This window comes from Micropterus dolomieu, linkage group LG14, assembly GCF_021292245.1.
Source record: "Micropterus dolomieu isolate WLL.071019.BEF.003 ecotype Adirondacks linkage group LG14, ASM2129224v1, whole genome shotgun sequence".
In the NCBI taxonomy this organism is placed as follows: Eukaryota; Metazoa; Chordata; class Actinopteri; order Centrarchiformes; family Centrarchidae; genus Micropterus; species Micropterus dolomieu.
In genome coordinates, this window is record NC_060163.1 from 16,712,628 (window position 1) to 16,737,656 (window position 25,029).

General features: G+C 39.9%; 2 protein-coding genes across 3 annotated transcripts; one reads left to right on the plus strand and one right to left on the minus strand.

The window, feature by feature from the left end:
* Positions 1-291: 291 nt before the first annotated feature.
* On the minus strand, positions 292-8,507 carry anxa11b (annexin A11b). 2 transcript variants are annotated; one of them, XM_046069390.1, is made up of 15 exons: positions 8,367-8,507; positions 6,023-6,404; positions 5,898-5,935; positions 5,578-5,721; positions 5,383-5,470; positions 5,150-5,244; positions 4,933-5,046; positions 4,596-4,686; positions 4,051-4,130; positions 3,431-3,487; positions 3,217-3,310; positions 2,968-3,063; positions 2,445-2,503; positions 1,554-1,676; positions 292-1,435 (listed from the first exon to the last, which is right to left on the minus strand). In XM_046069390.1, the coding sequence occupies exons 2-15, from the start codon at positions 6,393-6,395 to the stop codon at positions 1,376-1,378; spliced, it is 1,512 nt and encodes a 503-aa protein (XP_045925346.1). In that variant the 5' UTR covers positions 6,396-6,404; positions 8,367-8,507; the 3' UTR covers positions 292-1,375. The 2 variants fall into 2 exon arrangements, with proteins under 2 accessions (XP_045925346.1, XP_045925345.1); XM_046069389.1 differs by lacking the exon at positions 8,367-8,507 and adding an exon at positions 7,539-7,562.
* A 2,133-nt stretch (positions 8,508-10,640) lies between these two features.
* On the plus strand, positions 10,641-24,971 carry LOC123983092 (zinc finger CCHC domain-containing protein 24-like). Its single transcript, XM_046069217.1, has 4 exons — positions 10,641-11,039; positions 12,222-12,422; positions 21,845-22,009; positions 23,321-24,971. Exons 1-4 carry the CDS (start codon positions 10,827-10,829, stop codon positions 23,432-23,434), a joined length of 693 nt encoding a protein of 230 aa, XP_045925173.1. The 5' UTR covers positions 10,641-10,826; the 3' UTR covers positions 23,435-24,971.
* The last annotated feature ends 58 nt before the right edge of the window (positions 24,972-25,029 follow it).

The window sequence follows — 25,029 nt, forward strand, 5'->3', positions numbered from 1 at the left end:
TGTGCCATATCACTCGAGCTGCAAAGCAAACCTGGACATTTTCTCCCCTCAGATTATACAGTAAGGCTCACGCACAGAACTTATGTAAACCGCATTACTCGCGCCTTTTAACAGAACTTGCAGTTTGTGTGTGTGTGGCAGGTTGACTTGCTCGTCATAATCCATACCAAGGTAGGGAAAATGAAACTCGCTTTGAAATGCAAATTGCTCATTGTGTGCCGGCTCAAAGCAGAAAATCCACAGTCAATGTTTCATGCCATTTCACAAAGACAATCCAGATATGCCCAAATGTTGAGTTTTTTTTTTTTATTGATATAAGTGGCTGTTCAAGTCTCGAATCTCAGGAGACCGTGACTATCAAATGGCAAAATGTTAGAGAGTTAAAAAGACATGCATTGAAGTTCAACATAAGTATGGTTGCAAAGTAGAGTTAATGCAATAGATATTCAAATCAAGACTAAGTCAGCAGGTGAAACGATCACACTGACATCAGAAATGACACTTGATGTGAACGAAGAGCCCCCTACTGGCAGTAAAACATATAAACCAGTAAAGGATATTGAAAGAAATGTTATAAAATATTGAAGGATTACATTTCTGCTGTCATAAGATTATTGATTGATGGTAACATAAACCACAGTGGAACATCGACTCACTCTGAACAGTTTACACAGCAGCCCTGAGAAAAGGCACAAAAATCTGTCTTTAGGCTTTGGCTTCTCAGCATACAGGAAAAAAGGCTGATGAAAATCATTTACAGACAATGTTGCCTGATTGTTCATCATTAACCTTTCCAATCATTGTTCAGAACAATGATTGGAAAGTTGTATGTTTTAAGAACAACAACAAAAAAAAAAACAGAGTAATGCTGATATAAAGATAGTGAAAAGTAAAAGCTAACATAGTTAGCTAACATGGACACTTTAAAGATAGGAGATTTTTGCAGATCTTCATTTCTTTCATTCAAAAATTACCCGAATTTTAATTGTGACCGTTTTCTTTAAGATGATTACAAACTGAAGCAGACTTGAAGTTTTGCAGTTTGTTGGACATTTTAAATACTATTCTATAATATAGTTATATAGTGTGGTATAAATTTTCAGGCACATACTTTTTACCTCACTGTTTACCCAATAATGACTAAGCTATCCACTGCATCTTTAAAAAATACTCAATATATATTTACTATTTGGCAATCATATACTGCAACAGTAGCAAAACTAATCATGTCACTGAAAAGAATACAAAAGTAATAATGATTGGCTTGTCATAGGACAACTAACTTTAACTGCATGCATCAGTCGTGATATAAGGTCCTATAACATTGTTTCAGTGTGGACATGTTGTCCTTATGAAGGGTCGTCTTCTTTTCCTTTTAGTCGTTACCTCCACACAGCTTCAACAGCAGCTTCTGGTAATCACCTGAGGTATCACCCTGAGAAACAAAGCAAAAATCTATATGAATTTCAAATGATCTCACAAATGTATCACATGAAAAGGAAAAAAGTAAGGCAAACTGTGAATGCCATAATAACGTGATTAGTGGGACTTACTGAGATGTCAGTGTACAGTGACTTTCCGTACGCCCTCACATAATCCTGTCTGATGTCCAACATATCCACCTCAGAGCGGGACACCATGATGCGGATGAGGGTTGTGTCCTTGGTCCCTGCTCCCTGTTAACACATCACAATGTGGCACTTCAGTGACTGCAGCAGTGAAATCTCCCACCCCCCCACGACGAAACCAGTGCAGGAAACAGTTAGTTTGTGATCGGTAAGCCTAGTTCACACTACATGATTTTAAGCCCGATTTGCCGGTCTGCAAGCTTGGCGACCATCAGGCTGTGATCGGGGATAAATCAGTGGTTGATCTGCGGTCGCCAGTCATTGTGTGAACTACTCAACGACGCATCAAAACGGCTCCCTGACAACTTTCTGACACATCACCTATGCCAACCAGATATCTAGCATGGCAAATATCTGGAGGAGTTGGCCGACTCGACATCCACGTCCAGCCAATGAGAGCAGACAGCTAGCAGAGCAGGCAGCTAAATATTCACCGCAAAACACTTTTTACTCACCTCCAGCTCTCTGCAGCCCAGACAATCCCTGCTACCTGCGTGTGCTAATCCATTCTCTCACCTCATCTTTGTCTTTATAATAACAAACAACAGCTGTTTCGTGTGTAGGTTTGCGTCATTTCCCGTTTCACAATTCACGTGTTTTCTTGACAAAGTGTGGTTTGGAGACCAGCGTTGGGTGACAGCCGTTGTCAGCTCGTGTAGTGTGTGACCCCCTGTCACCCATCAGTCACGTAGTGTGAACATCACAATGACTTCAAGAGTCCCGTCATAAGACGGCAAGTTGTGTTGTGTGAACAGCATGGCCAACGGCTGACGCTGTAGTCTGCACAACCCTTTATTGTGAAAATGTGAGGTGTACCTTCATGGCCTTGTTGAGCCTCTCTGCAAAGTAGGCAGGGGTGTTCTTGATGCATTTCACTAGAAGGAAGGAGCAAATGTAAATAGGTGAGTCTTGTATGAATCTGCAAAACCAGACCATATGGTTGCACATGTGTACAAAATGTGATGGTGCTACAGCAACATGATACACTAAAATGACTGCCCACCCAAGATTATTGTGTATCAATCAGTGTATTTTGATACAGCTGTAAACTGCTGTAAATGTTCTATTTTTAAAAATGACAAATCTTGAGAGAGGTGCATCATTTGCGTTTGATCAGTTATCAGTCAAGCGTGATCCTAAAAAGGTATTCCAGTCAAACAGCAGCCTGTTTGCATCTGGAAGATATGTTTAATCCTTCCAGGAAAGTCATCTTCATGAATGACTTCAATATATACTTAAAGCTTCAGCATGTTTTTTGGAAAGCCACTTTGGTTTGGTTGAGGTTTGGGAAAAAAAACTAAATAAAATAAAATAAAAAAGAGAGACCCGGAAAACGTACCCACAGCCACCATGCCAGACTCCAGATTGCCAGACATTTCCCTGCAGATACTCTTCTCAATGTCTCTCCCACTCATCTGCTGGTACTCGTGGAAGACTAATAAAGACAAAATCACAGGGGAATCGTTACAGACATAATATTTGAAGAAATGTGTAGTGATAAGGTCAACATGTGCAGCTAGGACACTGGAAATGCAGAAGCCATATGGTGAATCTCAAGAGATGTAAGAACAATGTTGAAATTACACACCTGCTCGAAGGTGAGGCTTGCTCCGAGCACACAGGATGGCATTGAACTGAGACTCATCAGTTCCTACTTTATTTTCCCCAGCAGCATACAGTTTCTGTTGCCCATGCAGACACACACAAATAAATTTTTTTTAAAGACATTTTAAAAACATGATTAGGCTAGCTAATTATTTTCCAAGAATGTTACAACACCAAAACAAACTCATAAGCTGTACCTGAGCATCCTGTTTGGCCAGGGCGATATCAACAGTCTCTCTTTCGTCACGGTTTCCCTAGATAGAGTAAGACATGTTGTGTTTGCTTGAAAACCAGTGTTGGGCAGTAACGTGTTACTATAATAATATTACTTTCCCCAGTAACTAGTAGTGTAACTAATTACTTTTCTAAAACAGTAATATTATTACAGTTACTAATCCAAGTAATGCTGCGTTACTGAAAGCACCATCCTTGACGTGAAAGCGGCACATGACTTTATTGTGTCCACCAAAAACTAAAAGAAGAATGGAGAATGAGGGAGAGAGGCGTTCATTCCACAGCTGTAAGTAGCTACTGCCATTATTGTGTCACAGTCTTAAGATGCAAAGAACATTGTCGTATATTGTAAACAAAGCTTTCAACCGCGAACAGTTCTACATTTAATTTATTGAAGCATCTGCTGAAGCAGCACAGCAACGTGAAACTTACAGAAAGAAACTCCGGCAGCTGCTGTCACTGATGCTTGGACTTGTCGGGAGAGAATGGCGTTAACGTAGGCCTAAGGTTTTGTAAAACTACTGAATACTGCTCTTAGTACCCCCCTCCTTATAAAATCGGGTGTACAAGGTGCAGCAGCTACCTGACAGAGGGAGACCAGGAGTCTGCGGAAGTGACCGGAGGTGTCGCTGCTGATGGAGTCCTCCAGGCTCTTCCCGTACTCTGGAAGGAAGGTGCGGCTTTTTAGAAAAATACATGTATTTGCATACCATTTGCATTGTGTTTTGATGTCACTTTTTCCACCATCTATTATACAAGTACAAATACAAGGGTAGCCTTTATGTTTTGTATCTTTTTAACTGATTTGCAGGTTTTTTAAATACTAAAACACAAAACAAGAGCCAAAATTGTATTCTGAATAATGATAACATAAGAAATACATAAAGTCAAATACAAGCTGTATGTCTACAATATATACATTTTTTGACTTAGATCTAATCAATGTTTTAATGCCACAAAAGCAATCCAGTTGTTTATTTTTATGATGCTAAAAAAACTTAACTTAATAACTAACCCTAACCCTAAACTGGGCAAAAAACAAAGTAATTGAAAGAGATGAGACAGGGCCCAATCTTTTTTCAAACAAACATTTGGATTAAAAATATAAATGTCCGGATCAGAACTCACCAGCTTTGTAGATTCTGGTGATTTCATTAATTTCTGCATTGGAGCGTGATGAAAGAATCTCAATAAGACAAGCTTCATCAGTTCCTGCGCCCTAAAAAATAAAAAAAATGAAATAATAAAAAAAATATATATAGATAGAAAAGCCTTACCAAGACATTGAAAAACACACCTGCTTCATAGAGTGGTGAACATTCAGTGGTCATCAGCCATGACTTAAGTCTCAACTTGTCAGGCCTTCACTTGTGTTTAGAAGACTGCTTTTTTGAGCTTATCATACTATTAAATAAAATTAAATAAAACTGAAGCATCTACTGATACAATAAATGGAGGTTCCGACCTTTATAGCCTCTCTGAGTTCACATGCATCAAAGTGTGCAGGGCTCTTCATCATGGCAAGAACCAGTTTCTCAAAGTTTCCTGTGAGCTCAGACTTCAGATCATGGTTCAAATCCTTAAGAGGAAAAAAACACAAAACAAAATACAATACAGGGTCAATGAGAGATAACAAATTACAGAAATTTCAAAAATCTGTAACATAATTTTGGAAAACATACCTTCCCATAAGTTGTTTTATAGGCTGCTACCATTGGAACCCTCTGCTTGTTGCTACGATTTCCCAGAAGTTCAATAATGGCTTTTTCATCGGTACCTGTTCAAAATATTTTTAGAATATATTGATGTTGATGATTTGTAAATTTTTTAATAAAAAAAAGAGGGGAGGGTGAGCAAATACATATGCATCAATGTAGATGGGTTTAGCATATTCAAATGAACACCATTTACTGACCAAAACCCTTCATAGCTTTTCGAAGAACTTCAACATCCCTCAGTGGATCAGCCCCTGGAAAGTCTTTAATAGTGCCCCTGAAACCTTTCTGTAAATAAAACATTAGCAATAAAAACATTAGACGACCCAACTACAAAGGTGTTTTAGCTGTATGTGCATTGGAACATAGTTTCAGAGAAGTCCTTTTTTTCCTACAGAAATGGCAGGTGCCTGAGGGTTGGACAGAACTCCACCTCCATACCCAGGCATCGAGGGGTTAGTCGCAGGGGCTCCAGGGTAACTTGGCATGGGCTGGCCTGGGGTGGGGCCCCCTGGGTATCCCTGCTGAGCCCCTCCTGGCTGCAAACACAGGACAGCTGTAAGTGCTAAGTCCATCGTGACAAATGTCGTATAGAGCAAATAAGATTCAAGTAGGACTGGTGGAGATAAGGTGATTTAAGCAAACAAGAGATTTAGCTTAAGTCAGTCCATATGTTAATGTTAATGACGTGGCAATGCAGATAAGAATTTATTACCGCTCCGTAGCCGCCTGGTGCTGCACCCCAGCCTCCACCTGCAAAGAAAATATTGATATAACACTCAAAAGGAAATTCATTTAGAAGAACAAATCTGATTTAAATATATGTGCGTGGAGCCTCACCTGCTGGTGGCATGGAGGGATAGCCTCCTGCTGGGGGAGGGTAGCCACCAGCCTGAGGAGGGTAGCCCCCTGCTGCTGGAGGGTAGCCCCCTGCTGCTGGAGGGTAGCCGCCCGCTGCAGGAGGATAGCCGCCAGCCTGGGGTGGGAATCCGCCTGCCTGTGGGGGGTAGCCACCTGCTGCAGGAGGGTAGCCGCCTGCTGCTGGTGGGTAACCGCCTGCTGCTGGTGGGTAGCCGCCTGCTTGGGGTGGGTAGCCGCCTGCCTGGGGTGGGTAGCCGCCTGCCTGGGGTGGGTAGCCGCCTGCCTGGGGTGGGTAGCCGCCTGCCTGGGGTGGGTAGCCGCCAGACTGAGGAGGGTATCCTGGGTAGCTCATCTTTAGAAACTGGAGGTGACATGAAGTTATGGCTTGTTACTATGATGTATGACAGCAATTATATGGCTCATTTTTGACTGCGGAACCTTTTTTCAGGAACCTTTTAAAAAGGCACACAGGAACAATAAATTTGTTTGATGTCAATTTAGGTTTAAATGTAGTTCCTGGGCCATCCTGCACCCTAAAATGTCCCTGCTCCCGCAGTAATGCCTTTAAGCTGCCCAGGAACTATCGGGTGTGAAGTTTATGATGGACAGTCAATTGTCAATATAAGGATTATAAATACCACAGCATGTGTGTGACATGCATCCAAACTGCAAACAAGAAATAACTGGTGTTTCTTCATTTGTCTAATTTATTAAAGCACCATGCTTCAGATGTGGTAACACATTGTTGCAGTTCTTAGATCATAGGCATGATGCACAAAAGCCAGCACAACAGAACACAGTGAACTACACACAGGCACTGACATCAAAAAAGCAGTGTTAGAGGCAAGAGAAGCGCCCAAAGAGGCTGGGCTGCTTGGCTAATGTTTAATAACTTGTACGTTTGTACCAAACCATACAGCTCCATATGGTTCGGTGACCTGAGTGCTGGAAGGACTGCGTTCCCTACCAGAAGAACTTGCAGAGAACTCTGAGGTGGACACTAACATGTTTGACTGGTCTGATTCTGTATTTGCTAAATAAAAGGCCTTGGTGATGCCCATTCTAGCAGGTCTAATGATTGCTGTAGCACTGTTAGCTCTCTGTGGATGTTGCATTATTCCATGTGCCGGAGGTTTGATTGTAGGAGCTATTGATAAATGTGTATCTATTCAAATGATCACACTCCATGAACAGGAGAACAAACCACTGTTGCAACAGCAGAACTGTGATGACAGGAAGGACCCAGATTTGTTTTCTCTCTTAAACTGGTGTAGATTAAATCATAATGACTTTCTATGACCTGATGATCTTTTTGTAATGCTGTATATACTTGAGTGAACAAAGAATGATTACAAGGGATGGAAATTTGATATTTTACTGTGTTTCCATTACAACATACAGGAACTTGTAAAAGGGAATTTAAGTCCTTGACATTGTTCTTGGAGTAGTAAGCCAAACGTTAACTATCACAGGCAGTTTGACCACAGAAACTCACCACTTCCATCTGCCTATATTTGCAACACCAGATGCTAAGTGTGCTAACAGTTTTTGACAGAGTTCAGTTCTTTCTTCCGCTTCTTCATCAGAGGGCAGTTCAGGTGTGGAAGTCTGACAGTGGCCTACCACTTTCAAGCAGCACTTGCCATTAAGAAACGGCATGTGCCGGTGGAACCTGTTTTACACAGCTTATGGGTGGAACACAAGCGCCAGTATGTGCATATTTACACACCCTGCTTATTTTTAACGAAGATTAAGTATCTGGAAAGCAGCAAAGCCCCTAATCTGACTAAGCATCACAGGCCTGTGATTTCCCAACTCGCAACTAGCAATAACGCTAACAATTTACAGTACTGCTATATCCGTCTACAGTAACATGGCGCAATAAGAAAAGCCCATCTGCCATCAACCCAATGTTTTATTTTACTCCTAACATCTTCTGTGATGTCCCACTTGAGCTTGTCCCTACGGTGCGGTCCGGTTACATAACACTCGGACGAAGTTTCTGTTTAGCATTTAGCATCCAATCTGAGCACATACTGGTAGAGACGATTAACACGTTAAAAGTATCAGTAAACCATTTTAGTACTTTTTAAATGAAGGAAGTCCCCTTTTTGTTGCTGTTGAGCAACGTAATAGCTAAACAGCTCAATGCAGACTGTGTCTGTTTAATTGGGCGAGGCTGTTTTCCTGCATTCTTCAAGCAGAGAAACAATCTAAGTTAACTTAACAGATAACGCTAAAATTATTAAAGTACTCTGGTGAAATTCGTTGTCGTCTGTAACGCGGGACTAATATTTCAAAACGAAAGATTGAGTTTACTTACTTAAAAGATACGGACTTCAAATCCAGGAAGAGAGAGAGCAGCAGAGAGAGAGTGGTCAGGAGTGAGTGAGTGGGTTGGTCCTCAGCATTGTTTCCGCCTTGAATTCTATTTGCATATATGTTTCGGAGCTCTAACAACCTTTGCTCGGTTGTTGTCGACAGTCAGAGGGGCTGATGTTGACTCATCGGTATGTGGCGTGTTATTTTCACCGCATGGCGCCTGGAATAGTTGTCCAAAGCGATTAGCTAATTAGATTTGTTTGTTATGTCATTTAACGCAATATTTCCATGGTGCTATGACAGGAACAACAATGTGGATACTGGTGGAAAATGTTGCTTAAATAAATTTTTTTTTGTGAAACTTAAATTTGTCTGATGGGGTTTCCACTAAAATGTTCACATATGCTTCTCCCTTATTGAACAATCCAGAATCTATGAATATGTTAATATTTTATATAATAGCCTATATATAATAGGCTACATAGGGTCAAACGTTCATGTGAACAATAAGCAAATCATGATAAATGGAACGGGGGCTTTAACCTTTTTTTCTGTAGCTTAACTGTTATTATTCATTAAAAGTTTAGCAGTCAAAACGGGTTTAATTGATTGACAGTAACCTGGCAACATAGGCCTAAGCAAACCCCAACTGTCATCATATTTCCATTCAAATATTTCAAAATTCAGAGACCCATCCACTTCAAACCATTAAGTGGAGCACAAATTAAACAATAAATCTCTGTAAACCAAAACTGTTCCATCATTGACCCCCAAAAATAGCAGGCTATGTTCATAATAAAGAACCCCATCACTCATAGTAAGCATTTTATTGAGATCATATAGTATTTGCCAATACGTTCAAATGATCTGAATTAAATTGCATTTTTTCTGTTGGCACAGACCAACTGGTGACATTTATTTCACTTTAACTATGCAGTAGTGGTAGAAACAAAGCAGCAGAGTCGGCTTGTAGGCTACATGGTGATAGTGATCCACATTTATTGATTTTAATACTAAAGCACTGGCTCACGTGACTAAAATATTTCTTTAAACAACACAAATCATTAAATTATAATAAACCATTTGTTTTAATGTTATAGTCCCTGACTTGACGGCATTAAAATATTTGTCATTTGTGTGTGGGCCCAAAGATAGGGCTGGGGCAGGGAGATGAGCTTCAGTAAGCTATTAGACACTGGATGGTAAACCCACAGAAGAGCTCGGTGGGTTAAAAACCTCGGCTCCAATTTAGCCAATGGCATATCAGAAGTGCTCATATGTAGTTGTTCCTGAAATTTGAGAATTATGTTTCAATATCAACAAAGAAACACTAGATGGCAGCAGTCTACTTGTGGTCAAGACGTGCATGGCGGACTCATACAGTATATGGTCAGGCTCAGTAACCCAGCTGTCTGTCTAACTGAGCACGATGAAATGTGGGATTTCAAAAACTTTAAAATCATTTTTTAAATCTTGTTTTTTTTTTGTTGTTGTTTTTACTTTACTGTTGTTTGTGAGGCATACTAAATCTAATGAAGGAAACACCATTGTAGGCTATGTAGGCCTATCCCTTTACTGTATCACTGCAATCAAAACCAAAATAAACAAACCGTTCATGCCTTTGATGCCTGAATTTATTTACAATAAAATAAAATAAAAATGATGATGCAAATTAGCGACAACAGCCATAAACGAGAAACCAGTGCTTGCCAAAGGTTCCCAGGTACGTAGGCTATTAAATATGCGCAAACAGGCATTGGGGGAATATGCTATCTCAGCTCTGAAAGGAAGAGGTGATGCGAATTTGCGACAATCGGCGTTAAGGGGTTAAAACATAACATTGTAGGCCTACATCCGTTTTTGGCAATAGCTTACAGGCTACATAACAAAAAAAATTAAAAATGGTCTATAAAGTAGCCTACTATTCCGTTCTTATCGGAAAATATTTGGTAAATATTTAACGTAATTCAGTGCTTTCCTAAAACAAATAACTCATTAAAACTAAATCATATGTCTAACATAAAAAACACAGGCCTATATTATTTTCACTTTTCCCCTCCATTAGGCTATAACTCATAGTTTTAGATCCTAGTAGAGTACTGTACAATGAGGGTCCCTCTCAGATATCTTCTGTTGCTATAGGCTATATGTAAAGAAAAGTTAAGCAGAAGGATGCAAACTCATGTTGGACCTCCTATTCGCTGTGACGCAACCCAGAGTCCTGGCCAGAGCGCTGCTTCTAGCTTCCCACTGGCATTCAGGCTGTTGCGCTTCATGCTTCCACTGCGCTCTCCCCCTTGACTGTTGTCCGGTTACTGGGGTCCTCCAGGGCTCCTCGGGTGAACACAAGGGTCACGCCCATCCAGCCGAAGCAGGGGGATGACTGAAAGAAGTTGGTTGGTCCAGAAAATCCGGTGGTTCTGACGGTGCTGTTCCAAGAGGCTCATTCCCTTAAAACAATATGATGTCTGCTATAGAGACTGGTACCCCTGTGTACCAACCTGCACAGCTGCTCAACTGGGTCTACATGTCTTTGCAAGATACGCAGAGCGGCTCCTATGATGCGTTCAAAGCCGAGTCGGACGCTTCTTCTCAGGACATGAACATGTCCAAGCGTTGCGCAGCTGATCTGAGCTCCAACTATCTCAACAACTTCTTCCAGCTGAGGAGTGAGGTAGAATCCATGTAATGTTATGCTGTCATACCGCTCTCATAGTAATGATTAACACTTTGTTAATATTTCTTTTTTGTTGCATGTCAGAAACCTCTCTCTTAAAATGTCCATGAATATTGCACTCACATATTTCACCCCAGGTTGTTTTTGTTGCCCATACAGTAAACCTCACCTGCATGCCTTCATTGGGTCGCACTGTGGTGAGTGGGTAGCATATGAATATGTGTTTTGTACCCTGGTATAGTGCCTGAGTGTGTTCAGACTGTTCTGGTGTCAGTGTGCAGTTGGAGGAATGGCAGATTGAGAAAGAGCTCTCACAAGGTTTTAAAAATGTTAGAGTTCACCCTGGCCAGCCTCTGCTTGGTCAGAGGAGTATGCAGTGTTAGCTCCATGGGGTTTGGTGTGACTTAATTTAATACTGTCGCGTCAATAATTAAAAAGCGAGTTTTGGTTAAAATATTGGCATTAAAAATTAAAAATGTGCTGTACTTTAACTAGGATAATAACATTTTACAACAATTCAAATAATATACTGTAATTGCACACATGCCACAGACATGCAGTGGTTTGATGTCTCATGCAGAACATTACCCACTGCATTGTACACACGCATTCAGGTCACAATTCTCTTTTTGTGGTGCCCTCAGAGTAAACAGCCAGTGGCTGCAGGCTGTTCTTCATGCTTGCCCTGCGGTGCCATAGCACCCGTCTTCTCCACTGGCACAATGATGCTGATTGTGCCGAGCCAACAGAACAAGTTAGAAGAATGCATGACAAAGGCATTTTGTTCTGACGAGGAAACGGACACTATCGGCCCATAAATGCAGTAAAGGCAGCACATCTGCAGAAATGAAATAATGTCGGCTACTGTCTGAGAATCAAACAGGAGAATCAATCAGGGTGATGGACAGACATCCAGGCTCAAATGCTCTTTCATCGTACAGTCACAACAATAATCTTCAGTGTTTTTGTGAAATGAGAGATGCTATTGAAAAACAGAACATCAATCAATCAACAACTGACTCATCGTTTAATACATTCAACATTAAAGAATGGAAATCAGTCATGAACTAAGTGTTAGCTGCTGCCCTACTTTATTGTGTGGAGATATCTACTGTATATTTCAATGTTTACATTGACGTGGTTCCGTGTATCCTCTTGGTCTTTGGGTGTCTCTGACAGGCCTTGAACAACAATTTCTACAAGAGCTCCTCGCCCTACGGGTCCCTCAACAATATTGTGGATGGCCTGAGCTCTCTGGCGGACCATTTCTCAGACCTCTCCCTGTCCCCCGACACACGCAAACCCAGCAAAAGGCCGCCGCCCAACTACCTGTGCCACCTTTGCTTCAACAAAGGACACTACATCAAAGACTGCCCTCAGGTGAGCCCGTCAGTGATGCTGCACATCAGTCAGGTGCAGATCCACACAGGTAGCAGCCTAAACTGAAACAGTGTGTGGGCCATTTGAGCTGTCTATCAAAAGCATCAATGTGTTTCAAATAACATATGGAGTTCTGTCTGAAAAGGAGAAAATCATTAAGTGAATATGGTGACCTACTTGATCTGATTCTCAGTTTAAATCCGCATGGTTCCTTCTAGTTGTAGGCAGACTAAAATGTCATGGTATTAAAAGTTAGAATAAAATATTTGTATTCTTTTTCAGTGTGAAATAGATTCCTCAGCACATATTTGAGTTAGATGTACCACCGCAGCTTAGTAATGAGCAGCAGATGCCAGATTGGATCTCGGAGCTGGCCTTAATGAAAGATGATAGGTTTCTCTGTGGAACTAGGCACGACCTCTACTCCAAACACGAGAGAAATATTACCACTACTTTATACGCAACTACGGTTCCCCATTGATCATGTTCGGAGGGAAATGCCTGACATTTGTTAGGTTTAATAGAAATAATCAAATGACTGATGGACAGGATGATGTCCAAGAAGCAAGGTAGTAAAAAGTAGAAATTCAAATAGCTGGATAACATTTACTGGTCAATCATATAAAGGAGTCACTTCCTCTTCTAGGATTCCCAGTGTGAATGCTGCAACATTCTCAGATAATTCCACAGATAATGATACTGAGTGATCTTCTAGCAATTTAGCTCTTTTCTGTAAATTCCACTTTTTTATTTGTGCCCTAACTCTCTTAAGATAACAATCCCAATGAATATGTCAGTAAAGATGTGCATAATGTTTTAGACTGCCAAATGTCATTATAGGGGGCTAACTTCTAAAACCTGAGTAGTTGTAGGTGCAACAGCTCAATCAATTGGCTACAACATATAAAATATTTAATCTAGAACACAGGTAGCCACGTTTCTCTGTGGTGTATGTTGAATTCCCACAGTGTAAGCTTGGACATTTTGGAAAACATACTTATTTGCCATCTTCCTGAGAGTTAACTGAAAAGACTGATACCACTCTTACATCTGTACGGTAAATATGTTGCTGGAGCCGCATAGCTTAGCTTCTGCATAAAGTCTGGAAACCGTGGGAAACACATAACCCCTCCAAAATAGTAACTTGTCAGTTTTGACTTTTGTATGGATTAAAGAAACGAGATAAAGAGTGGCAATTAGTGAGCTTTAGAGGTGATAGTAGGCTCACTATGTTACCTTTGTACAGAGCCAGGCTATTTGTTGCCCTCCGTTTCCAGTCTTTATGCTAAGCTAAGCTAACTGCCCCCTGGCTGAAGCTTGTGTCTGAAGACAGACACAAGAGTGTTATTGATCTTCTCATTTAACTCTTGGCAAGAAAGTGAAAACGTGTATTTCCCAATTATTTTATTGCGGCTGTAATCAATATTTTTATACAAATTAAATGCAAAAACAAGCTAGCTAGCTTCCATATTTACCGCACAGGCGTATGCGTGGTATCAATCTTTTCGTCTAATTGTCCAATAAGCATATTTACAAAATATTCCAATCTCTATTCTAGTCTCGTCTCTGAAAGCTTGTCGCCTCCATCACTGCCAACACAGAGGAGAGTGGTGCACTTAAGCCTTGAACACAGACCATGGGGGAATGTCAGGAATGTAGAGAAAATCATTTGCAGTGAGCTTAAAGCTCTTAACTTTTACTTCACATCTGTGCACACCTGGTCAGTTCATCTGTTTCAGAAATTTCCCCCCGATGTTCGAACGTTTGAAAGAAACTCTCAACCACTTGCAAACTGTAAAAGCAACACAATGCCACTTATTTTTGAGTAGTCTTTAAGTTGAGTGTCTTTCATGTATAACCTTACAGGGAGAGAAGCTTTATATATCCTTAAAATACCAGCATGTTTCTCTTTAATGAAGTATAGTGATACAAAACTCCTTTTAGCAGTAGTGAGTTTCTTTGGACTGTCTGTTGCAGGCTTTCATAGCTCACTGGTTTGCACTGGAGCTGCAGTGGACAGGAATCAAAGAGTGTCATGGCTCAGTAAGATGAGAGAAGAAGCACACAGGAAGTGGGTGTGTGGGGCCTTTAACAGCCTTTCTCTTGGTGGAATGGGGCCCAAGTCAACTCTAAAAGTCTACTTCTGTGATAAAAGAACACGTTGTACCTCAGTGGAAGCCTCAGGTGATGAAAAATTATTAAAAACGCCAGCTAAGGTGGGGCCCTTGCATTTGGGTTGCAGCCGTACAGAAAGGCATTTGATATGCTACCCATGCTGTGCTCGGGATGTAAGCTGCAAACATGACAGCATAGTGGAGAGTTTGGTTACTTGCTTCACTAGAAGGTTAAGATGTCGAAAGGATTACTCAGAGAGATATTTACGATTATTCTTCGCGGCCACACCTCCTAAAATGTGCAAAATCTGGAAACCATTTCAGATGGCTGGCTCTCTGCCACTCCCACTCTGCTTTACAAAGATGATGTCAGATTTTATCATGTGTTGCTAATATTTCAGATCCAAAGCAATGATCATGGAGCCGTTGACATGACAAAAGGCCTCTTCAGCTGAAGCTGAGCTGAAGGTTCCTCTGAAGCTGTAACTAATGAACAAACTGTTTTTGGTGCTTGTTGGCGGGAATCTGAGGCATTTGCAGCTCTAGACAACTGAAATACACACTGTACACTATGTCTAACTGTATGTTGGATTGCAGAAAAATTACCTAATTTCCAACTTGCCACTAAATGAGTATTTTCAGTTGTAAAACCATCTGTCCTCTTTTCAACCATATGACCAAATGTGTTACAATTTTAACACCTTTTACACCTCAACCCAGGGTCACAACATTTTAATGACCCCATGCCAGTTAAGTAGCTGAACAAGGTTACTGTAAAGGGAATACACAAGTGACAGTGTGCTGACAGTAAATGGGTGTATGGTGGGAAGAGCCTTGGCTAAATAAGGAGGGCATTGTTTCTGCAGAGGGGCTGTGGAACCAAAGGTCAGGAAGTCAGGCTGTATTGTTCACTCAGCTCTGCTTGTCTGCAATCATCTCCGTCTCTCTCTGTCTCTGTTGATGCAGAGGAGCGGCTGCCGGACACTCGTTTAAAGGGCCAGCAAGCAGCTGCCCAGAGATGTCTGCATCCAGAGTGTGTTTTTGGAAACAGTGGGTAGTGCAGGAAGTGGGTGTATGTCTGTACAGTTACAGTTTAATCATGTTTGAATGGAGGGGAAGCCTGCTGATAATTACTTAGGACAGAGGAACTTTTGATACTTGCAAGGCTTAGAAATTCCTTGATTTATATTTTGGTCTTTGAAGGCTGATATTTTTAAATGTAACCAGCATTTAATCCCATGATAAATTATCCTCTATTTGATTGCTTATAATTACAGGAAAAGTTTCATAGTCTGACACCTAACCCCCCTAAAATGGTGATTAGTCATTTTTACACATCTTTCATAGTATATTAGTGAGCTTTAGAGGAGTTAGTCAGCAGATTTTGTTACCATTGGAGTGAATCTGGCTAGGCGTTTCCCCCTGTTTCCAGTCTTTGTGCTAAGCTACACTAGCTGGCTGCTGGCACTAGCTTCATATTTACAGGGGAAAGACATGAGCGTGAATCGTTCTGAACTTGTTGAGCTGTCCAACCCGCAACTTTAATGTTTGCCGCTGTGATAGTGATGTTTGTGGTAGCAGTAGGAAGCTTTTGTTCAGTGTAAACACTCTAAAAATCCACTGTACACTACCTGCTCAACTCCAAAAGGCAGACAGACACAGAAAGCAACTAGCTGGTGAACTTATAGTGGAACGTTTAGCAGCTAAAGTGAGAGACATTCCCCTCAGTAGAGACCAAAAAACAGAGCTAAAAGAGAGTGAATATTGAATAATTACCAAATAAATCATATTTCCCCATAACTGTTGGATGTGTAAATAAGCAACAGTTTGCCAAACCTGCCAAAAAAATCAGTAATTGCAGGTATAGGATTAAGTGACCAGCTTTGTCTCAACAGTGAGGAAAGATCTGAAATGTATTAGCATGAACAATAATTTGCTGACTGACCAGAAATCAACATTTAATAAAATGTCTATGTCCTCCTGACATACCATATCCACAAACAAATACATTAGTGTATCCTATTTTGGACTGCATTGGAATTTTGTTATCTTGAGATGGCATGATATCAGTGTTTTTTGGCTGGACACTGTACTTCAGGTGGAGGGGCACAGTTCATTGCAGAAGGTGTAACTGGTGAATTTCAAGCAACACTGTCGGATTTACTGTTGCTTTGGTCCATTTGTTTTCACTGCTGATAACTGTCTTATCTGTCCTCAGTATGCTGTCTGTTGCTTTTGGCCGGATCATCTGTTGAGGAGGATGAGCAAGATAGAGGAAACCGTGGAATGTGGGGTAGATAGACTCCCTTTGACAGTGGCTGTCATCCGCTCAAAGCTCATGAATATATAGAAGAATGCGGTGGAGGTCCGTTTTTTGTGTGGTTGCATGTTGTAAGATTAAAATAAAATCACGTTTGTCTTGCTGGAGGATTTGGTCATTGTAGATTACAGTTTTCCCCAGTTTCAGTGACATATGAGGGAAAGGAAAGGGAAATGAAGGTGAAATGATAAGTTTCCTTGTCTGTGGCTCTAAATATCAATTTTTAGTCATACGTTATTTTTACCTTGTTACGTTCCCAATGTTCAAAGTTCATTCTTGACTTTGGAAACAGCAACTGCCAAAACAGTATCACCATTTAGTAGCTGTTCTGGAACATTAAATTATATGACATGATCTTCAAGTTAGAGTCTATTCAGCTGACATGGAGTTGTAATTGCACTTATGCTTGTTTTGTGTTTATAGTATGTATCTACTGTGTTGTCTCCTTTTATAGTTGTTGGTTATAAAAGACTATACTATTATAAAATGTTTTTATTTTAACTTAAATGAAATTACATAATGTGGGGACAAGTACATTTGGGGATACTATAACAAATTTTGGGATTAGAAAAAGTAAATTTTCTAACTTGTTTGCCTACAGGATCAGCCCTACTGTTAACATTGCACAATTATTGTGAGGGAGGACCAATCACAGAAAATGTTTTTGAAGGACTTACATCCATAATGGGATTTCACATTAATTGCTAGCAAGTAGTGTACATGTGGTTGAGAAAAGGGTGGTATAAAGGGTATGAAGGTAGACGGCAATTCACTCATTAACAGATGCTGTGAAATTATGTTATTCCTACTAAACTTCAATAAGAGATGTTTGGCTGACACTTCAAAGTGTGACTTTGTTCTTGTGTTTCCCCCATTGACAGCAGTGAGAGAATCATTCTTACAGTGCAACACGGGCTAGATGACAATGAAAATGAAAACAAAGTCATTGTTGGCTTGTTAGCAACCTCCCGGGAACCTGAGAATCACTTTGACAGAACAACCCACCAAAGTTTACTACCCACAAAGCAGTCTTCTTGACTCTCACTCTCAGCTATGTTATGAACTTTTGAAGTATTTTGCTGTTGCATGTATTGTTTGTCTGCCAGCCCACCTGCACCTGTCATTCACCCATTGTGAAACACAACACCAGTTTACAGCTGTGTATGTGGTCAACCTGGCCACAGCCAGGACTAGAGCTCAGTCAGACTCTGGATGGGGGTAGATAATCATCCATCTGTGAAAGCAGTGCTGTGTGTCAAATAGATGCTGAAAAGTATGTCTATGAATGAGTGTGTGTGAAGAAGTTATTCTGCTAGTTTAAATGCTCTGCATGCTCTGAGCAATGGGCTTTTAATAGAAGACTGAAAATCTGGAGAGCCATGTAGGAAAATGAAAAACCAATCATTTGTTTTTTGGCCTCTTATCGTTTTTTCTAATCATATTTGTTTTGGAGAGGGTTAAGGTTAATCCATTCAGTATTTCAGATGTGCAAGATTTACAGAAAGGCTGTGTGGAAGGCATAACATCATATACAGTGACATGATCTTTACAACAGCGTGTCAAAGTTATACTTCAAATAATACTTCAGATAAAGATGCAGAAGTCAGGAAGTCCGATTTCTGAAGATATGAATTCAAGATTCAAGGTGTCAATGAAAGGAAATTACACATTTACTTATTTATTACATGGACAGTTTTCTTCCAAAGGGTTGGATTTGCTGAATATGCTTATTTAGGGTTGGTATTTGCTTCATGACAACTGTGAACAGATCCAAATTTACTAATGTATTCTGATTAATTTCTGCATGTATACAATCATTTGATTCAAACATACATACAAATAACATCACATTATGATAAAGACAGCCTTCTGAGTCTCTTAATTCAAAACATATCCACACCGTAGTCTTCCTCGGCCACTTTTAAGATCAATAGACGTCATATTTGGAAATATGGCAACAAAAAAGCAGTAGGTCCTCCTCACATTGTAAAAGCAGGAACCAGGGAATGTTTGGCATTTCTGCCTCAAAAATAACTAGCATTACTCAACTAATCGTTTTTGACCTCTCTTTAAATGCAATAATAATGTGTCTCTGATAAAAAAAAAAAAAAAAAAAAGCTATTCTAATACTCTCTCTTTAATGAAAATGGGAAGTCATCAGTTTGTTGCTTTAAACCCTCCTGGAGATAATTGATTTCATGAGATAATGAAAAGTATCACAGGAGTCTTTCAAATATAGGAACCCATTGCTGTGGCTTTCAGTCCAGGCGTTCATGTGCTGTTTTGCTTTGGTAACAGCTGGGCTTATTCCTGATGCTGTGGAGGTCTCATACAAATTAAATCCAGCAGTGAGGGAGAGAGAGCGCTGTGGGTTTGTTAGTGTGGAGTAATTGACCACATGGTATCTGATAGGCTTGGTGTTGCTGTGTTCCCCGGGATGAATGTCTCACGGGGGTATGCAAGTGGGGGAGAGTGTGTGTGTGTGAGGGGGGGGGGATTTGGAGTAGTCCATTGTTTATCCTGATGGTTTCCAGATGATGGCAGAGGGAGGCAGCCAACCTCCTGGGCCTCTCTCACCAGGCTGTAAGGATCTGGGCCAAGCTTATCTGCTGCAGCCTTCAAAATCTGGCTTTACATCGCTCTGTGCACTCTGGGGCGGATTTAAGTTACACATCTGAAGTTATGGCTTTTAGGGTGGGATGTGTTCTAATGCACATAACAGTTTTTGCAACAGCTTTTTTACCGTGACAGAAAGGGGGGACAGAAATGGAAAATTTTAGTAAAAAAACAACACACATTGTGAGGCTGATATTTGGGGTTTAAGTGAAATCCTGACAACTATCAGATGTATTGGCTTTAAATTTGGTACAGACATTCACATTCCCCCCCTGATGAATTATAATAACTTTTTGTTATCCCTTAACTTTTCATGTAGCACCATCATCAGGTCAAAAACGTTATTTCTTTAGGTAATACATTACCAAATACCTGTAAAACAAATGACATTCCCTTCAGTCTCAGCTGTTCTTTGTGTTTAGTGCTAATTAGCGATGGTGACCATGGTTACCATCATCATTATAATTACTACACATCAGCATGTTCACATTTAGCTGAAAGTACTAGTGTGCCTAGGTAGCCTCTGACAGGTTCTAGCATTGCTGTTGACTCTTAGTCTAGTTTGAATATATTTTCCACTTTTGGCTGCAGGAGTGTTGTACCTTTTTTAGTTGGCTAGTGTTGCGACGATATGATCTTATCATGTAATAGTATATGTTGTAGCCTATATATGAATAGTGGAACATGGTTCATTTTTATTGCTTTACATACCATTTTGCATGCATTAGCTATGTTGTGATATTGATATTAATATTGAGATATTAATCTCAGCCATATTGCTCATCCCTTATCATATTAGAACATTTGTTGTGGAGTACCTGTCGCAGTTCTAAACACAGTATGTTAGTTCAAATAATATTTATTTTTAAAAGATTCAGTATTAACTGTCCAATTGCATCTTCAAGAAAGATTGAAAAATATGCTCAGGTGTTTTAAATAAACTGGTTGTGTCGTGTGTGTAAAGGGCTTGTTGATTGATTTGTGCATTTTTTTCTGCATTCTCTCAAACCTTCCGGGTTTCCATAAGAGTGTCTGTTCACTGTTGGGTCAGAAGTGTGATTTTCATTTGTTAGTGTCACATCTTTGATGGGACCGGTGGAAACTCCGGAGTGTGCAGTGCCCTTTGCTTCCCTGTGGGCTCCAGACTTTAGGTAGAGTTTGTTTTGCTTGCTTTGCAGAGTGAAAGCTGTTTCCTCCCTCAGGAAGATGATGCTCTCCCTGCTCTCTATGTAGGCGCTTGAGAAAGAGGTCTGCCATCAAAAGTGACCTCCCACAGTGCCTCATGGTGGCTCAATGATGCAAACACAGGCCTCAAAATGCTCCATAATGGCCTTAACAGTTTGAGACTTGGCTGTTGGAACCTTAAATGTGTTTTCTTAAACAGACGTAGTCCTGGAAATGAATAAAATGAGCTAGGCAAGTTCTGAACCTGACATGTGTTCCCACTGTGAAATCAAAACAAGGCTTGACATGCACTCCTCTGGTGCTGCAGATTCTTAATTTTGACTTGCCCTACTTTTTTAGAGGCAGAGGTGCTTCTAATTTAAACCAGTCTTGTCAAGATGATTTCTTTGTGATGGATTTAGGATTTTGTCATGTTATACAAGTGCAGAGTTCATCTGGGTTTTATTTCCTCCCCGCTAAGATCTTTGTGTCCTGATTGGTGGGTCGAGGCCAGCTTGGAGGGATGACTGAGAGCCTGAGGTATTTGTCCTATAGCAGAGAGGCCTCTCCCATTGGTCCCCCCACGGGCTGTGGCCTCCTTTATGGTCCCTCTGGAACACAGCTGGAGGGAGGGAGTTCATTTCTAATGAGAAAGCTGAGACTTCTTTTATCTGTCCAAGAAATAAATTACACTTAACCATTACAGTATATCCCAACTTCCTTGAAATAATCCATTACAATGTTTTTCTTCCACAATATAAGGACTCTTCTAAATTTCTACACTTATAGTTTAGATAAAATAGGAAAGGTTCCTTTGAAATGTAAAGCTCACTCTTCCAGGACCATAAGTATTAATCAAGCATCAAAGCAAATTAGCTTTTTAACTTATATTGACAGAAACCATAAATAATCATCTCATTCCTGAGACAAAACTATTCCACAAACTCGACTTTCTTGACCACCAACAGGGCTGCTATCACTTCCTGTTCTAATCATGCAGAGCTTTGAATTGGCTGCTGTCCAAAGAAACCAACTAGGTCAGTCAGTCTCCTCCAGTTAAAGGTGGTGAGAGGCAAAAGCCAAAATGTTTGCAAAGCTGTCGAGGCTTACACAATGAGAACTGTCTCATTTTTATGCATGTATGTAATGTAGTAAGCTAAAAGCGCCAATAACGTAAAAAATGTTGTGTACTGTATATTTCTGTTCAGGCTCGACCCAAAGGTGAAGGCTTGACCCCGTATCAGGGAAAGAAGAGGTGCTTTGGTGAATATAAATGCCCTAAATGCAAGAGGAAATGGATGAGTGGGAACTCCTGGGCCAACATGGGACAAGAATGTATCAAGTGCCACATAAACGTTTACCCTCATAAGCAGGTAATGGCACATCTGAACTACAGCTGAGCTACCAGGGGGCCACCAGATGAAGTCTTACATACAGACTCAAAACATTTTGAACTGGCCCTCCTCACTGTTTTGAGTTAACCTACACAATACTCACAGGAAAACACTGCTTCCATGCACACAACATAGCAGTAAACAAAAGTAAACTGCTTTGTGGCCGCACATTGTTACAGTACATATCCTTGTAGTTTGACCCTAGAGGCCAAGAGCTGCTTTTTGTTTTCTCCCATGGCCCAGAACTAACCAGTTTAAGTGTGGAAATTAAATTATGTGTAACTCTAGAACAGGAATACTGTTGCAGGTAAAATATTTTTATCTGCAAAAATACCTAAACATGCATTTAAATATACTTTGATATATATATACTTATAATTTGATTTTATCTCTAGATTGAAACATTCAACCAAAAGGTTAATTCTGAAATGTCTTGCCGTTTATCAGTTACATCTGCCAAGTTTGACACTCTGTCCAATTGTGTTTATTTGTTATTTGTTATTTAGATCGCTAGTTATCTCAAAAACATGTGACCTGATGTCAGTGGAGCCAAAAGCGGTTAGTTTTTGGAGCAAATAGTGCCACCATGTGTCCACTTAGAAAGGACCATGTAAAGGCATTTTCATGTAAATTCCAACCAATCTTCACCAAATTGTATACAACTACATTTTTTGATATCACGTACCATTTTCCTATTATTGGTTGCCAAATTCTTGTAGGCGGGGCCTATTTGACATAAACTCCCTAACTCCTGGAACTCATTCTGCAATCACAGTCATACTTAGATGACACATGCAAATATCAGCTGTGAGTGATCTATCAAGCATTTTATAGCATTTCATCTAAAGGTGATCCAAAAATCATGGCCACCATCAACCAGCCGCCATGATTGTCCCTAAACCAAACTAAAACTCTATGTTTATGTTGGTGCAGCTCTGGGTCCTGATAATTAATGAGATACATCAAAACTGACAGTATTTGCCAAATGTGAATTAAAATTATATGAAAATTTAGAGGATTGTGCAGTGTTGATACGCACTCGGAATTTTTTCTAGTGTGTTGCACATCTGTGACCATAATATTAAGAACAAGCCCAAACCCCTCCAGTAGAAATATATTGAGTTCTATTTACTTTGTGTGTAGACCCATTTTGAAAATAGAGTACAACAAATAGAAGAGTCTGTCTTAAAATAAAACATCATGTATAATGTGTGTATAGTTGTATAATGTAAACTCCTCCACCATGGTATCTGTGACACAGTAAAGTTATACTCTGTTTCTTTGTTCCAGAGACCCCTTGAGAAACCGGATGGGTTAGATGTGTCGGACCAGAGCAAAGAACATCCGCAACACTTGTGTGAAAAGTGCAAAGTCCTCGGCTACTACTGCCGCCGCGTGCAATAACACACTCTACTCGCCTCTCCAAAGTTTTATCAAAAAGGGACGGTTATATTTTAATTACTAAACAATACACCGTAATTAACTTTATTGTACTGCAATGCATCTAATGGTGTATTCTCATGAAATATTCCCTCTGACACTGTGACTCTCACTATAAGAGGCTCATTTTTTTCTCTCAGTGGAGACAAGTACTTTGCATTTACTCAGTTATGTGAATATTCATTTGAAGTCTTAACTATGAATCTTAAGAATCTTACCAACTGTGAATTAAGAAACTTTAGCTCTGTGTCTGTCTTCACTCGGGTCCGACAAAAATCACGAGTGAAGTTTCCAGATGAAGATTCTCTTTTACATGTTTGTATATTCCAGAAATAACTTAAATGAAATTATTTTTTCTGTATAAAATATGCAACAAGTCTTTACTAAGAAGGATATGCAGTATTAATGTATATCTGCATTTTATCTGTATTATCTGTACTGGAGGGTACATAATTTTTGAATATATTTTTAATTTGATTATTACACTTTGTGAAGGAATATATTAGCCAACTAACATTTATTCTTTATATGATGTGTGCCTGTATTTCTGAAGACACATTTTAGTTTGTCATTCAAAAGTTTTACAAAACTGTAAACCAATGCAATATGGCAGAAACATTTTCACTACCTGAAAAAAAAAGACTAAATGACAGCAGTTATATTTTGGCACCCAGTTCTATGAAAGACTCACCAAAGTGCTTTTTTATGGGTCATAGGTCTTAATGTCTCACATGTAACACGAGACAAAAAGGAATAAAACTCTGAATATACCAAAGATCATGAAGGATTAAGTGGAGGGTTGCATGTGCATGTTCCTTATAGGCTTTTTGTATTTCAATGAAATTGTGATAAATTAATATGAAACAGGAAAACCCTGACTTAAAACTGTTTAAGATGTGTGAAATGCCATTTAATGTGCCTTAGTTTAAAAGATCTGTGAGACTGATCCCTTGATCTCTTAAAATGGTTTTGTATTCAAATGTATTTGAACATGTTATTGAGGGTTTCTCCGCTGTTCTGCAGAATTTCTTTTTGTCCCTAGTAACAATATGAGCACATAAGATCACGGGGCTGGGAAAGTCCCCACAGGGCTGTATGGTGATAGAATCTCTCTTCAACATTAACAGATCCAGATGTTACACATTTGTATCTCCCCACAACATATAACAGAATTCCAGCGTCTCTTAATATTTTTTTAAGCATCTGGTAAAATGTACTTATGGCACAGGAAAATCAGATTTGGCTTCATCACCCCTCTCACTGCTGGCAGAACCTATAATATGCTGTGAGACAAAACAATACATGCAGCAAAATCCAAGCTGACCCCAAGAAAGAAACATTTCCCTGCTTATTATAGATATTATACATACTTAATGGAATAAGATCATTAGTCAACTGAGGCTGACAACAGGAGGCGGAAGGAAGAAAGACGCGACACTGATCTCATTCCACAGCTGGTGATAAAAAATTCCCTTTCTCCCAATAAACCACTCTAAAAACACCTTTTTCAGCTGTTGAAGTGCAAATTTTTTTCTTAAAGTGCCTATAATCATATTTTA

Coding starts and splice junctions, on each gene's coding strand:
- LOC123983092 (XM_046069217.1), top strand. CDS start 10,827: ATGATGTCTGCTATAGAGACTGGTACCCCTGTGTACCAACCTGCACAG. Junction 12,423..21,844: donor ACATCAAAGACTGCCCTCAG/GTGAGCCCGTCA, acceptor ATTTCTGTTCAG/GCTCGACCCAAAGGTGAAGG. Junction 22,010..23,320: donor ACGTTTACCCTCATAAGCAG/GTAATGGCACAT, acceptor TCTTTGTTCCAG/AGACCCCTTGAGAAACCGGA.
- anxa11b (XM_046069389.1), bottom strand. Junction 5,047..5,149: donor ATAAAACAACTTATGGGAAG/GTATGTTTTCCA, acceptor TTTCCTCTTAAG/GATTTGAACCATGATCTGAA. Junction 3,311..3,430: donor TGGCCAAACAGGATGCTCAG/GTACAGCTTATG, acceptor CATGGGCAACAG/AAACTGTATGCTGCTGGGGA.